At 44.5% G+C, this 13,747-nt stretch overlaps 1 protein-coding gene across 1 annotated transcript in view; it reads right to left on the bottom strand.

The window, feature by feature from the left end:
• The window catches only part of OTUD4 (OTU deubiquitinase 4), a 32,424-nt gene extending 24,928 nt beyond the window's left edge, over positions 1–7,496 (bottom strand). The window contains exon 1 of the mRNA XM_053460796.1: positions 6,874–7,496. Coding sequence (XP_053316771.1) covers positions 6,874–7,029 — 156 coding nt within the window. The 5' untranslated portion in view covers positions 7,030–7,496. The remainder of the gene's footprint in view (positions 1–6,873) is intronic.
• Between the last annotated feature and the right edge of the window lie 6,251 nt (positions 7,497–13,747).

The following is a 13,747-nucleotide window of genomic DNA, read 5'->3' as shown; positions in this document are numbered from 1 at the left end:
CAGCATGTGAAATGTTCCTCTTAATAAATGCTGTTATGCAACCTTAAGTTAGAGTTCCAAAAAGAGCAGGGTTGGGCACAAAGCATATTTGGTTTCTACACTGTGTGCACAATTATTAGGCAAGTTGTATTTTTGACGATTAATTTTATTATTGAACAACCACAGTGCTCTCCATCAATCCAAAATGTTAAGAAACCTTAAACTTGAATATTTAAGAAAGTAAAAGTGAAGTTTTGGTTTTCTTATAGAATATCTATGTGTGCAGAATTATTATTATGCAACTAAATGAAAAACGATAATTTTCTACTAAACAAACAACTAAAAATTTACAAAACCATTTGTGACATTTCCAAAATCAAATCGGTGACCAATATGGCTGCCCTTCTTTTCAATGCGTCATAAGCCTTCCATTCATGGAGTGTGTCAGTTTCTTGATCTGTTGACGATCAACTTTTTGTGCAGCAGCAACCACAGCCTCCCAGACACTATTCAGAGTGGTGGTTTCCTTCAGCATAAATCTGCCATTTAAGAAGGGCCCACACATTCTCAATAGGGTTTAGGCCAGGTGGGGAGGGGGGCCGTGTCATTATTTGTTCATCTTTAAGGCCTTTACTGGCTAGCCACGCAGTGGAGCGCATGGATGCATGCAATGGAACATTGTCCTGCATATAAATCATGGTTTTCCTGAAAGATTCAGACTTTTTCCCATGAAGAAAGTGTCTTCTAAAAACTGGCAGTAGGGTTGGGAGTTGAGTCCACCTTCAACTCGAAAGGGTCCAACTAGCTCATCTTTGATAATAGCAGCTCATACCAGTAAGCCCTCCTCCACCTTGCTGGCATCTGAGTCAAAGTGGAGCTCTATGCCCGTTACTGATCCAGCCACAGGCACATCCATCTGGACCGTCAAGAGTCACTCATCTCAAACGAGCAACTTTTAATCAAACTTTGCTACTTTTGAAAAATTGATTTGAAAAATCCGTCTTCAGACATTTCTTGGCCGAGTCTTGATGTTTCAACTTATGTGTCTTGTTCAGTGGTGGTCGGGTTTCAGCCTTCCGTACCGTGGTCATGTCTCTAAGCACTGAACACCTTGTAATTCTGGACACTCTAGGTAGGTTGCAGTTCTGGAATATGACAGCACTGGAGGATAATGGGTTCCTGGTCCTTTCAGAGTCAGCTAAATCTCTTTTTCTGCCCATTTTGCCAGAGAAAATGAAGCTCCTTAATAATTATGCATACCTCAACATAGGGTGTTCATCTCTTTAGGCCGCACCCTCCCTCATTACACAAATAAACAGCACATGATATGCTTAAATCCAATAAGCATTCAAGTTTATACAGCTTGGAGTTGGAACATATGCATAAAAACGATGATATGCTCAAAATACTTGTCTAATAATTGTGCACACTTTAGTTAATAGAACGTATAGAAAGACCGGCATGAACGTTACTACACACTCTGGCACATAAAATGCCTTTTTGGTATGTTTGTTTATAGGGCCTGGTCTTTTAGTCCCACGAGTATGTCCATTAGAACATGAGAACAGAACATTAAAACACAAAGGAAATCAACCAGATGACCCTAGTTCTACTGGGTGATTTTTTATGGTTTTATTTTCACACATCTGGCTATTACTCTAGAGTCTTGAGAAACAGAGTCATAGGACCATTAATAGTCATTTATTTTAGGCGAGTAAACACTGCACAGTTATCGCTATATATATTGCTGCTTTGAGGGAAATGGAGTTATATAGGCTATATAGAGCAGCTTACAGGAAGCTGTGTGACCTAACACCACTAAACATAGACCTGCGATGTTCAATTTAATTTCAAGAATCACTTACGATTTAGCATACGTTTCTGGGGGAAGATTTTTTTTTGTTTGTTTGTTTTTTATTATTTTTCATAACTGGTGATTTTATACAGTCAAATGCAGGGTCTGCCATTATTAATGGGGCTACACACAACTACCCGTGGGCCTCCAGATGGACATCATATGTAATTCAAGGCCTTGTGGTTCATGTTGAAGTAAGCAAATTCCTGACAGATCACTGAAATGTTAGAGTTGCATAAGGCAATGACACGGCGAATTCACACAAGTGAATTAAATAGCAACATGCCTTAAAGGCATCAAAGGAGTAGACACTTTGTCAATAGTGCAGAGCACTAATTCGTGTTAAAAGATTTCATATTTTTAAGGAAATGCAAAACTTTTTTCAAACCAATCGAGTAATTGGTGCACTGTATTTGCAATAGGATATATTACTTTGTAAAAGCATATTAAAGGCCAATAGCAGGTCTTCCCAACACAGCCTACCGTTCCGTATAGAACAATGAAATAGGGGCTCCTCATCTTTTAAGATTTGAGGAAGAAAGTCGTTTAAGAGCCAATTCCCCCTCTATTCCCCACCCCCACTACTTAACTTGTAAGAGATTTGAGAACTGTCTGTAACTACACCTATCTTTGCTTTCTATTAGTACACCATTAGTAGCCATGTTAAAAGGACACTCCAGCCATCTTATCATTTTAATGCATATGAGAAATGAGAGGTCCTTTTAAATTTTTGGTTTCCCCCTTGCAAATGAATAAGGGGATTCTGCCCATTTGATTTCCCTCAGTTATTTTCCTAACAGGAGATGCGTTCAGCCGAACATACCTCCTGGCGCTAACGTACGTCAGCCCCAGCACTGGCTTTGAAAATGCTCTAGTCCACTGAGACCTCTCGCATACACGGCAATCGCTCCCACTGATTTTAATGAGCGCGTTTCTGCCAGTGATTGGCTGTTTCAAGCAACCAATCAGTTGCACACAATGTCAGGACACAGGTGGGAAGATGCAGCCCTACAGCTACGCCCTGAGGTAAGCCCTTTTTTCTTTATTTTTTTTGTCCTTTAGCTTTAAACAATGCATGTGAATGTATTCGGATAGGTAATTTAGCACTGTGTAGGTACTTCCTGTTGTACAAATCAGCTCAAAGGTACCATAGAGAAACACTTGTTGAAATGTTTGCCTGAAAGCGAAGAAATATACTGCAAGCGGGAACAAGCAGGTTCACGTTTTTTAAGCATTCCCCTGAGGACGGTGAGTGGAAACATATCTAGTTACAATGTTAAGGGGATAGTTGAGTGTCCCATGTAGCCTCACCAACAAGCAATGTATATTAAAGTTTTATTTTTTTTCAACCCGTTAAAAAAAAAAAAAAGTTATTACTTTACTAAGATGCAGAACTGAAGGACAATACCACCTCCATGGTACCATTTTCCCATCACTGACTGGCTACTTATTTCAATAGGAGTGACTGGTGGTGACCACACCATGTTGGCGCAGACAGCAGGACACATATCCTGCAAGCTAAGTAGCTGGGAGAAGGGGAAAGGCAACTGCATGGATGGTATTGGGGAATTCTGTAGAACCCCTCCATGTACTTGCAAGGTGGGAAAATTACAACTAAGACAGTAGACATCAAACCACATCATTAGAAACCAATCTGAGGTGACATAAAAGGCTGAAGAAACCTAATGAGAACCCAGATGAGCATTTAGGAGCTTGTGGGATTATGTTTTCAGGAGCCAAGAAGGTTCCATTTATAGAGACTGTGATTATTTATGCTGACCCAGGGCACTGTCTTCAGCAGCCCTCACAGCCTAACTTCAGCAGGATCCTGTAGTACCGCACGTTGTCTCTGCTAAGCCGCAGGACATGGTGATTTCCTGTTGCCCCTCATCATAAGGATACTTGACACAGGAAAGAGATGCTGCAGAGGCTGTGCCAGCTCGACATAGACCCCTGCAATGTAAATGTGCCAATTACAAGGGACATTTCTTATATTCCCAAACAGCCTAATGAGCAGCAGCACATTGGTAAGTCTGGTTGTTCAAAAGGGTGCTGTGCTAGGTAATGCATCACAGGGGCTGCCCCCCTCCCATATATATAGCTGTACAGATTGTACTTTGATTAATATACTATGGACCGTTAAAATACATTTTTTTATATAATAAATATTTCACATGTTGGGGTTATCAGTATATTTATTAGCGCCTGCTGTGGTTCAATAAATTACCTGCATATATGGAAAAAAAAAAAAATCTACTCCCACTGTGTTATGTTAATTACGCAAATTCTTAGGCAGAACAGTATGTGGAATCTGCAGATACTTTATTTATTTTTAAAAAGGCCTACTAATATTTTATTACCAATAACAGATACTGAATGCTAAAGCACATTACTCAGTAATTAACAGTGTGTATCGGGGCCTGACCGTCACTTTAAGGCAGGTGTCCTCAAACTGCGGCCCTCCAGCTGCTGCAGGACTACATCTCCCATACTCCTCAGCCAGCCCCTTAGCTGAAGGAGCATTATGGGAGATGTAGTCCTGCAGCAGCTGGAGGGCCGCAGTTTGAGGACCCCTGCTTTAAGGCCAGCGGCTGCATGCTATGGCTTTCATAGAAACATAGAAAGTGACTGCAATTAAGAACTATTAGGCCCATCCAGTCTGCCCAACCTCTGAGTACTTTCCTTTAGTACCTGCCCTTATCCTAGATCTAGCTTGGCCTTATACCTATCCCACGCTTGCTTAAATGTCTTTACTGTATTAACATCTACCACTTCCGCTGGAAGGCTATTCCATGCGTCCTCTATCCTTTCCGTAAAGTAATATTTCCAGATGTTACCATGAAACCTTTGCCCCCCTAGCTTATGACTATGTCCTCTTGTTGTGGTATTATATCTCCTTTTAAATAAACTCTCTTCCTTTCATACTCATGTAGGGTGTGTGTGGTCCGTCATAGCCAGCTGCTGGCCACATGCTGAAAACCCCTAATCTGCTGCTAAGAGATGTATGGTGGTGCCGCTGGCCACACGCTGAAGCACCCAACCTGCTGCTAAGAGATGTATGGGGGTGCCGCTGGCCACACGCTGAAGCACGCAATCTGCTAAGAGATGTTACGGGGGTGCCGCTGGCCACATGCTGAAACACCCAATCTGCCGCTAAGAGATGTATGGGGGTGCCGCTGGCCACACGCTGAAGCACGCAATCTGCTAAGAGATGTTACGGGGGTGCCGCTGGCCACATGCTGAAACACCCAATCTGCCGCTAAGAGATGTATGGGGGTGCCGCTGGCCACACGCTGAAGCACCCAACCTGCCGCTAAGAGACGTATGGGGGTGCCGCTGGCCACATGCTGAAGCACCCAACCTGCCGCTAAGAGATGTATGGGGGTGCCGCTGGCCACATGCTGAAACACCCAATCTGCCGCTAAGAGATGTATGGGGGTGCCGCTGGCCACACGCTGAAGCACGCAATCTGCTAAGAGATGTTACGGGGGTGCCGCTGGCCACATGCTGAAACACCCAATCTGCCGCTAAGAGATGTATGGGGGTGCCGCTGGCCACACGCTGAAGCACCCAACCTGCCGCTAAGAGACGTATGGGGGTGCCGCTGGCCACATGCTGAAGCACCCAACCTGCCGCTAAGAGATGTATGGGGGTGCCGCTGGCCACATGCTGAAGCACCCAACCTGCCGCTAAGAGATGTATGGGGGTGCCGCTGGCCACACGCTGAAACACCCAATCTGCCGCTAAGAGATGTATGGGGGTGCTGCTGGCCACATGCTGAAACACCCAACCCGCCGCTAAGAGATGTATGGGGGTGCCGCTGGCCACACGCTGAAGCACCCAACCTGCCGCTAAGAGATGTATGGGGGTGCCGCTGGCCACATGCTGAAACACCCAACCTGCCGCTAAGAGATGTATGGGGGTGGCGCTGGCTACATGCTGAAACACCCAACCTGCCGCTAAGAGACGTATGGGGGTGCCGCTGGCCACATGCTGAAACACCCAACCTGCCGCTAAGAGATGTATGGGGGTGCCGCTGGCTACATGCTGAAGCACCCAACCTGCCGCTAAGATATGTATGGGGGCGCTGTTGGCCACATGCTGAAGCACCCAATCTGCCACTAAGAGATGTATGGGGGTGCCGCTGGCCACATGCAGACGCACCCAATCTGCCGCTAAGAGATGTATGGGGGTGCCGCTGGCCACATGCTGAGGCACCCAACCTCCCACTAGCCACATGCTGAAGTACCCAATCTGCCGCTAAGAGATGTATGGGGGTGCCGCTGGCCACATGCTGAAGCACCCAACCTCCCACTAGCCACATGCTGAAGCACCCAATCTGCCGCTAAGAGATGTATGGGGGTGCCGCTGGCCACATGCTGAAGCACCCAACCTCCCACTAGCCACATGCTGAAGCACCCAATCTGCCGCTAAGAGATGTATGGGGGTGTCGCTGGCCACACGCTGAAGCACCCAACCTCCCACTAGCCACATGCTGAAGCACCCAATCTGTTGCTAAGAGATGTATGGGGGTGCCGCTGGCCACATGCTGAAGCACCCAATCTGCCGCTAAGAGATGTATGGGGGTGCTGCTGGCCACATGATGAAGCACCAAATCTGCCACCAGGGAAAATCACGCATTTGTCTGGGTGCTAGATGTGCCTTTGCTAGGAAGGGAGAGGAGCCCCAATTTGTGTTGGGTAGCACACATCTCCCAACATTTTAAATTGCCAAAGTATGATGCCACTTTTGTTTTACGGGGTTTTATGTTAATTTATGACCGCTAGAAAGTTTCTTATGTAAGGTATTTTACTTGCACGTTTCCTTCTGTTTCTATACACAATATTCTAGAATTCTTGCGTATTCTTATGCCCTATAACTTTTAGGGCTCTAGAATACTCAAACCCAGCAACATTTTTGGGATAGAAAAGAAGAACATAGGGGGGGCTGGATTTGGGGCCAAAAGATGGACACTTGGATTTAGGATATCATGGTCTGGCCAACATAAATAAATGTAAGGGTTTATTTGTATACCGTACCTGCTCTGCCACAGCCCTGAAGAGACATGAGCCATCCTTGGCAATCCTCTTCCTGTACAGCCCCTGAGATCTGAGATACAGGTCCATGGCAGCCTCCTCTTTGGTGCAGGCATTAGAGGCTATGTGGGACGTGCCCGATCCTCCGTGCCCATCCATCCCTGCCCACCTCCAGAAAAACAAACAGTGGAGCCGAAGCGCAGACAGGCGAGCGGCTGCTCCTTATCTAACCCGCATGACAGAGGGAAGCCGCCGTGAGTCATGGAGCCTGTGTGTGGGGAGCATGAGGGGCACGCACGGGACTCCACGTGCAGTACCAGCGAGTTGTGACAGACAGGGCCCCCTGCTACTGAGCAGTGACAGCAGCGGTAAGCGAGGACCCGCCGGGCTTTGCCGGTGTCTGACGGGACGTAGGGCCGCCTACTCACAGGGATGACTTTCAAAACAGAAGGCTGCGGGAGAAACGAAAGTGTCCGCACAGCCCACGGAAAACAAAGTTTTGTTTTCAGTTTTTTTTTTTTTTTTGCGACTTCGACTTCGGGAGGGAGGAGAGCTGAGTGTGCGGGAGGGGGAGGAGCAGGAAGTGCCGTGTGATCATCTTGGACAGGCGCACAACCGCGCGCTGCGAAGACTACAAGTCCCACATTCGCCGTTCGCGCACTCGCACAGGGCACACCCAGTCTACATAATCGTCGTGACAGGAATACCTTTGTAAACACGTAAAATAACGCAGAGCCAGCGGCTACTTCAGGGGATGTGTTATTAAGCGGTTTTACCGCCAATATTTTTTGCCAGGACACAGTTAATTTTCCCAGGTTGCTGACAGCTACCTCTAGTGCTACTCTAAGGGGATGTATTAACTCAACGAAGGCAATCAAATAATCAACTTTATACACCCCACATAGTGCAGGGAAGTATGTTACAGGTACTGCCCAGTAACAGGTGAAAATGTTTCCTGGAAATATGGGCTCATATGCCAACCCTACTGGGGAGGTGGGCAAGACCGGGATAGCCATGCATTCTAAAACATGCCCGGGCAACTTAAAAGCAACAGTGCTCACGAAAACAGCCTGTTTACCAAATTCCACATATCTATGTCCAGCCATTCGTCTACATAAAGTAATGTCTCAGGCCTACAAAAGCCTTAGGCCTACGTTCCATGACTAAGTCAATGTGAGACTCCCACTGGCCTTCCATACGTGGCCAACACATGATCTGACCATTCTCCTGCTCATCAAGTGTTAGGATGATAAAAAAAAGAGGGAGTATTGTTTTTACTAATAAGGTGTCTGAACAGATAATTTCCCCTGTGAACATCCATGGGACTTAATAGAAACTAATTTTAACTACTACTAAGCAAACCAGGTTGACTGGCTGCACATTAGCGATAGCGCTTGTAGTCTACCCATTTTAACCTTGAGCCTCTCTTGGTTCTTAGGTTTGTGTTCTGTATAGCTTTACAATATTTCTCTACTGTATGTACCCTCTACTACTGCTGATGAATGATGTTCTACTTATCCTCTAGCCTTTAAGTTATCATCTTCTATATTTAAACCTTTGTCAATTCAGGACACTTTTTATTAAATTTATTTTGTTCATTGTTGAATGGTGGTTATGTCGCAATGGCCCTGCTGTGCCAATTTTGCATTATTGCCTGGGTAGATAGACACAACAACCAGTCTACAGGACTTAAACTCACTTTCTGGACTATTAAATCCTAAAAGGCAAAAGCCCCCAAATGTCCATTACTGTAGCAACAGGCTACTATTACTTTGCATGAATATTAAAAGTTAATACATTTACTACACAGTCCACTTTGGTTCACCTCTGAAATTTTTTTCATCTTGAAAACATTTGGGAGTCTCTTGTGGCTGTGTAACTCTAACACATCACACAAACTATATGGACAAAAGTATTGGGACGTCGGCGGCCAGTGGAAGACTATGTCACTGAATTCAGAGGCCTTGCTCTGGAGACCAATTAAAACGAGCCTGCTCTTCACGATCAGTTTCGCTGGGGTTTGTCAGACGCCATAAAGGACGAACTTGCTCGTACCTCCATTCCCTCAACTTTGGAAGAGTTCTTGCAAAAGAGCCTGATTTAGGGACAATGCAGCGACCTCAAAGCAGAACTCCATGATATTCTGTGATCAGAACAACATCATAAGAAACCGTCTGGACTTAAGCATTTCCCGCAGGCCTACTTATTGGAGAAACTCTTGAGTGAGGGTCCTGTGTTTAAGTCCCTTTGTTTTTAAGAACTGTTTGCTGTTTTATTTTTCTTTTGTATGTCTTGTTTTTTTGTAATTGTGGCACTGTGTAATCTTTGTCTTTTTGCTATTAAAATATTCATAATCTAAGTCTGTCTTTGGGCTCTAGTATTGATATTCACACACCCTAAGAGAGGATAACACGTTACCATATTGTTATTAAGTTCTAGAGGATATATATATATATGTTGTTTGCCCGGGGTGGGTTGATATACCGTATTTGCTCGATTATAAGACGAGGTTTTTTCCAGAGCAAATGCTCTGAAAAATACCCCTCGTCTTATAATCGGGGTCGTCTTCTCAGACCCCCCAAAAAATGTCTGCTGGGGCCATGCTGCTTACCGGTCGCGAGCAGCGTCTCTTCTGTTAGAAGCAGGAGGACAGGAAGCTTGCAGCGTCCTCACAGAGCTCTATCTCCCCCTCCCTCCTCTGGGGGCGGGGCCAGAGAAGTTGCTCTACAGCCGGTCCCCTGCAGAAGTCTTCGAGTGAGAGATCTGCAGTTCAGGTAAGGGGGTGGGGGAGGGTTTTTGGGTAAGTATGTGTGATTAATGTGTGAAGTATGTGTGATTAATGGAATGAATGAGTATTTAAATGTGTTTGTGTGTGATAGCATGGATGTGTAAGGGGGGTGGGGGTTGTAGCATGGCATAGGGAGGCTGTAATCCCACTACTATCATCCCCAGGTTCCAGCATGTACTGGCTGCCTTGGCTTGATAGGAGTGTGATTGCTGTTAGCAGTTTGATATATATATATCAAACTGCTAACAGCAATCACACTCCTATCAAGCCAAGGCAGCCAGTACATGCTGGGTTAAAAGGCATATCATGGGGCTGAGTGGCATATAGGGGGTTAAAATGCATTTCTGGACCTCCAGAAATGCATTTTAACCCCCTATATGCCACTCAGCCCCATGATATGCCTATATACCTCCAGAAATGCATTTTAACCCCCTATATGCCACTCAGCCCCATGATATGCCTTTTAACCCCCTATATGCCAGAGTGGCATATAGGGGTATAAGGCATATCATGGGGCAGAGTGGCAAATAGGGGGGTATAAAGCATTTCTGGGGGCAGAGTGGCATAACTGGGGGGGGCAGGTTGGCAAATAAAAGGAAATTTAAAAAATATATTTTTCTCAATCATAGCTTTTATTAAACATGAAAAAATAATTTACATGAATTAATATTTACTGGTAAAACTTTTTTCCTATAGGGTCGTCTTATATTCAGGCTTTTTGTTTTTTTCCTAAATTAATATTTTGATTTTGGGGGGTCGTCTTATAATCGGGGTCGTCTTATAATCGAGCAAATACGGTATATATATAGAGATAGATGTTCTAATTCGGATTTCTCACGAATCCGGTATCAAAATCGTGAGTGGTGGCAGAATACCTGGGGGGATACAGGCTGGATTTGGGGGTTATGTTGGTATAACTGATGTCTTGTTAAGGGTGAAGTTAGTAAATCCAGAGGCCTGGTGCTATTAACCCCTTCATGCCCACGCCCTCCACACAGTCACGGCTTGGCAAGTAGTCCTGGCCGTGACAGGGACAAGACAAGTTACCACAGCTTGCCCTACGAAGAAATTGGGGCCAACATACATAGTTCCTTTCCTCATCTCCCAGCTCATATCCCCTTTTGCTGTGGAATTGAAACTACCTAGCACCATGTCCCTTCATCCCGTGTTTCATGCATGTCTCCCTCCTGAAGCCATGGACTGCGAACCCATTTCCTGACCGACATCCCAGTCCTCCTGCTCCATTCCTTGTCAGCTATGTTGAGGAATATGAAGTGGAAAAGCTCCTGGACTCCAGAAGACACCACGAGCAATTGCAATACCTAATATGTTGGAGAGGCTACCACCCCAATAAGGACTCCTGGAAACCTCATCTCTGCCTTCCATCATGGTCATCCTGGCCTCTCGGGAGGGGGTACTGTCGGGATCCCCAGCCGAGACCCCGACGGAGTAACTCACCTGAGTAGTATGATGCTGCTCCGGCTCCCTCTTCATTTTCTGGGCGCATGGCTGGCTCTGGGCACGTGCGGGGGCAGAGCTCCCCCTGGCAGCAGGTTTAAAAACTAGCACTACTCAGTACTGTTATTGTGCCTAATAGAGCTTTTCCTTTTCTTGATATTGATTCCTGTTGTTAACCCCGGATTATCCTTTAACTATGCGGCTATTTTATATTGGACAAAGCTACCTCCCATGACCCAGACCCCAGCCACGTTACTGGACTTTCCTGTATTTAGTCAATCAGACCCTGCCTTCACCTCTAGTATTAGGTATATCCTGCATACGGACTCCTTACCTGCACTCCTTACAGGTACAGTAGAGAAGAATCACGGGGATCAAGCAAATTCAAATTACAATAAGCAACATCAACAGGAACAAGCTGGATCTTGTACCACAGAGTATACAAGGAACTTACTTACCTGTAAACCTTAGTGCATAATTACAAAAATATATATTTAAATATACTCAGGGGATAGTGTAGTTTAAAAAAAAAATTTTAAAATATCTTTTAATATTATTTTAATATCTTCATGCACTTTATAGTTTTCTATAGTATGAAAATACCGTATGTTTTTGGATTTGGTTTTGTACGTGAAACTTCATATTTTGTCCCATGATGGAGAATTCACCTCAAGTCAGCTTCCAATGAAAAGCTGAACTTCTGCTGAAAAAAACAATATATCATTTTCCATGGGTCATTACAATTACTATAATAGTTAAACAAATGGATGCAAAAAATGTCCCAGCCTCCAAAGAGAGAATAAAATGGCCAGCCCAGTGGAATTCAAAGGGTTAAACCCTGAAGCTACAAATTGAAAGCAAAGACACATAGAAACCTCCTGTAACAGTAGAGTTTTACTAGACCCCGCTGGGCACCTTGGTTACTGGCTGGGAGCAGAACAGGGGGGGAGCATGGGGCCTGAAATGGGGCTAAAGGATGAATCAGAGGGCAGCTGCAGAGACTTATGGCTGGAGTATATTTGAGAATCACAAGTTCCTATTTGGGACTGCCCATGAAAGCACTTATTGCTTCAGCCCCCTTAGCCCATCCCTAGTGGCACCCCTTAAAGAAAGATTATTGCACACCTTCAGGGTGGGGAAATGGACTTACCCCCTGCTTGAACTCAGTGGGGTGCTGGGTCCACTGCTGCCTCTCCTTGAAGGGAGGACTCCTGGCAGCTTCCCCTGGGCACCATGTGTGACATTATGACATAATTTTTCCATGAGTGATATAATTTGGCATGGGCATTTTCCCTCTTATGACTATTTAAAGATCCAGCTACTCCAACATTATTACCCTTTTATTGTGTTTTTTTGTCATGTGAGTTGTTAGCAGTTATTAAAAGGTATCCCTGCACTCATCAGTATTTTGACAGATAACAAAAATCCTGCAATGCCAAGTGATTGAATCCTGACAACGGTGGGCTCTTTTTCTGTCCTAATTATATAATGTGTTATCGTTCAGGAAACAAATATGTTAAAGCCGATGCTGTCTGACATGTTTACTATTATCCAGAGTATGGACAGTAAAAATTACGCAATTGTGCCTGCTTACCATAATTTGGCTTCTGTTACCTTCTCCTTGCTTTTGCCTCTTATGGACCCTATACTGTAAGTTTTACTCAAATTATTGTACCTTCTGATGTTCCTTCTGGGAAATTGTTGTGCCAAAGAGATCCTATCCATGAATCCTATCCATGACTATTGCTTGTCATCCAAGGATTGCATGGACGCTAATCCTGGTTTCTAGAAATTTCTGGTGGCCTACTCTTCGTAAGCCACTGATTATGTTGCAGTATGTCAGGTATGTGCAACCATGAAGACACCTCGAGAACTTCCTTGAGGATTACTCCAACCTGTCCCAACTCCCACCTGTCCATAATCACACTTGTCTACAGATTTCATAGTTGATCCACCACCTGTAACACTACTACTCTTACCATTATTGACAGGTTCTCAAAGATAAGAATCTCTCTATTGTGTAACTGTTTTACCAAGTTGATACCTGTTTCTAGTCCTGTAGGAGATTGGACCTTTCAATTAATACTTGACGGGTGTCATAAAAAGGTGCTACAATACTTGATAAATTGGAAGCAGACGAGGGCTGGCGCCTACTGGCCCGAGGGGGGGGGGGCAGGTAAGTCCAAATGGCCCCATAGGCCCCTTGCTGCCCACAGTAATTAACATATAGACCTTCTCTCACTCCTTCCCCCATCCCGCACTCCCTTTCCTTCCTGGAAATTATTTTAGCTGCTTGCCACCCTATACATGGGTTTGTGGTGAAGATATCATGTCAAAATATAAGTATATATTTATATACTTGTTTTTTTATAAGATTCTCCCTAAGAGATTTTTTTGGTCTTGATATTTAAGCACTTTTTTGTATCATTCATATAGGTTTTATATCATTCATATAGATTGATCATTAAGCACTTTCAGTTGGAACACATTTAATAAAACAGACACACAAGTTATTGCATAGTCTTTATAAATGTCATGATAACTTATAATATATAAGCGACAAAGATAGGTGATAAGTAAATCATTTCAGCATAATACTCTTTATACCACAAGTGGATTGGGGAAGGACAA

Source organism: Spea bombifrons, chromosome 1 (assembly GCF_027358695.1).
Source record: "Spea bombifrons isolate aSpeBom1 chromosome 1, aSpeBom1.2.pri, whole genome shotgun sequence".
Lineage (NCBI taxonomy): Eukaryota > Metazoa > Chordata > Amphibia > Anura > Pelobatidae > Spea > Spea bombifrons.
Note: the sequence above shows the minus strand (reverse complement) of the source record. Positions and strands in the feature narration are given on the sequence as shown.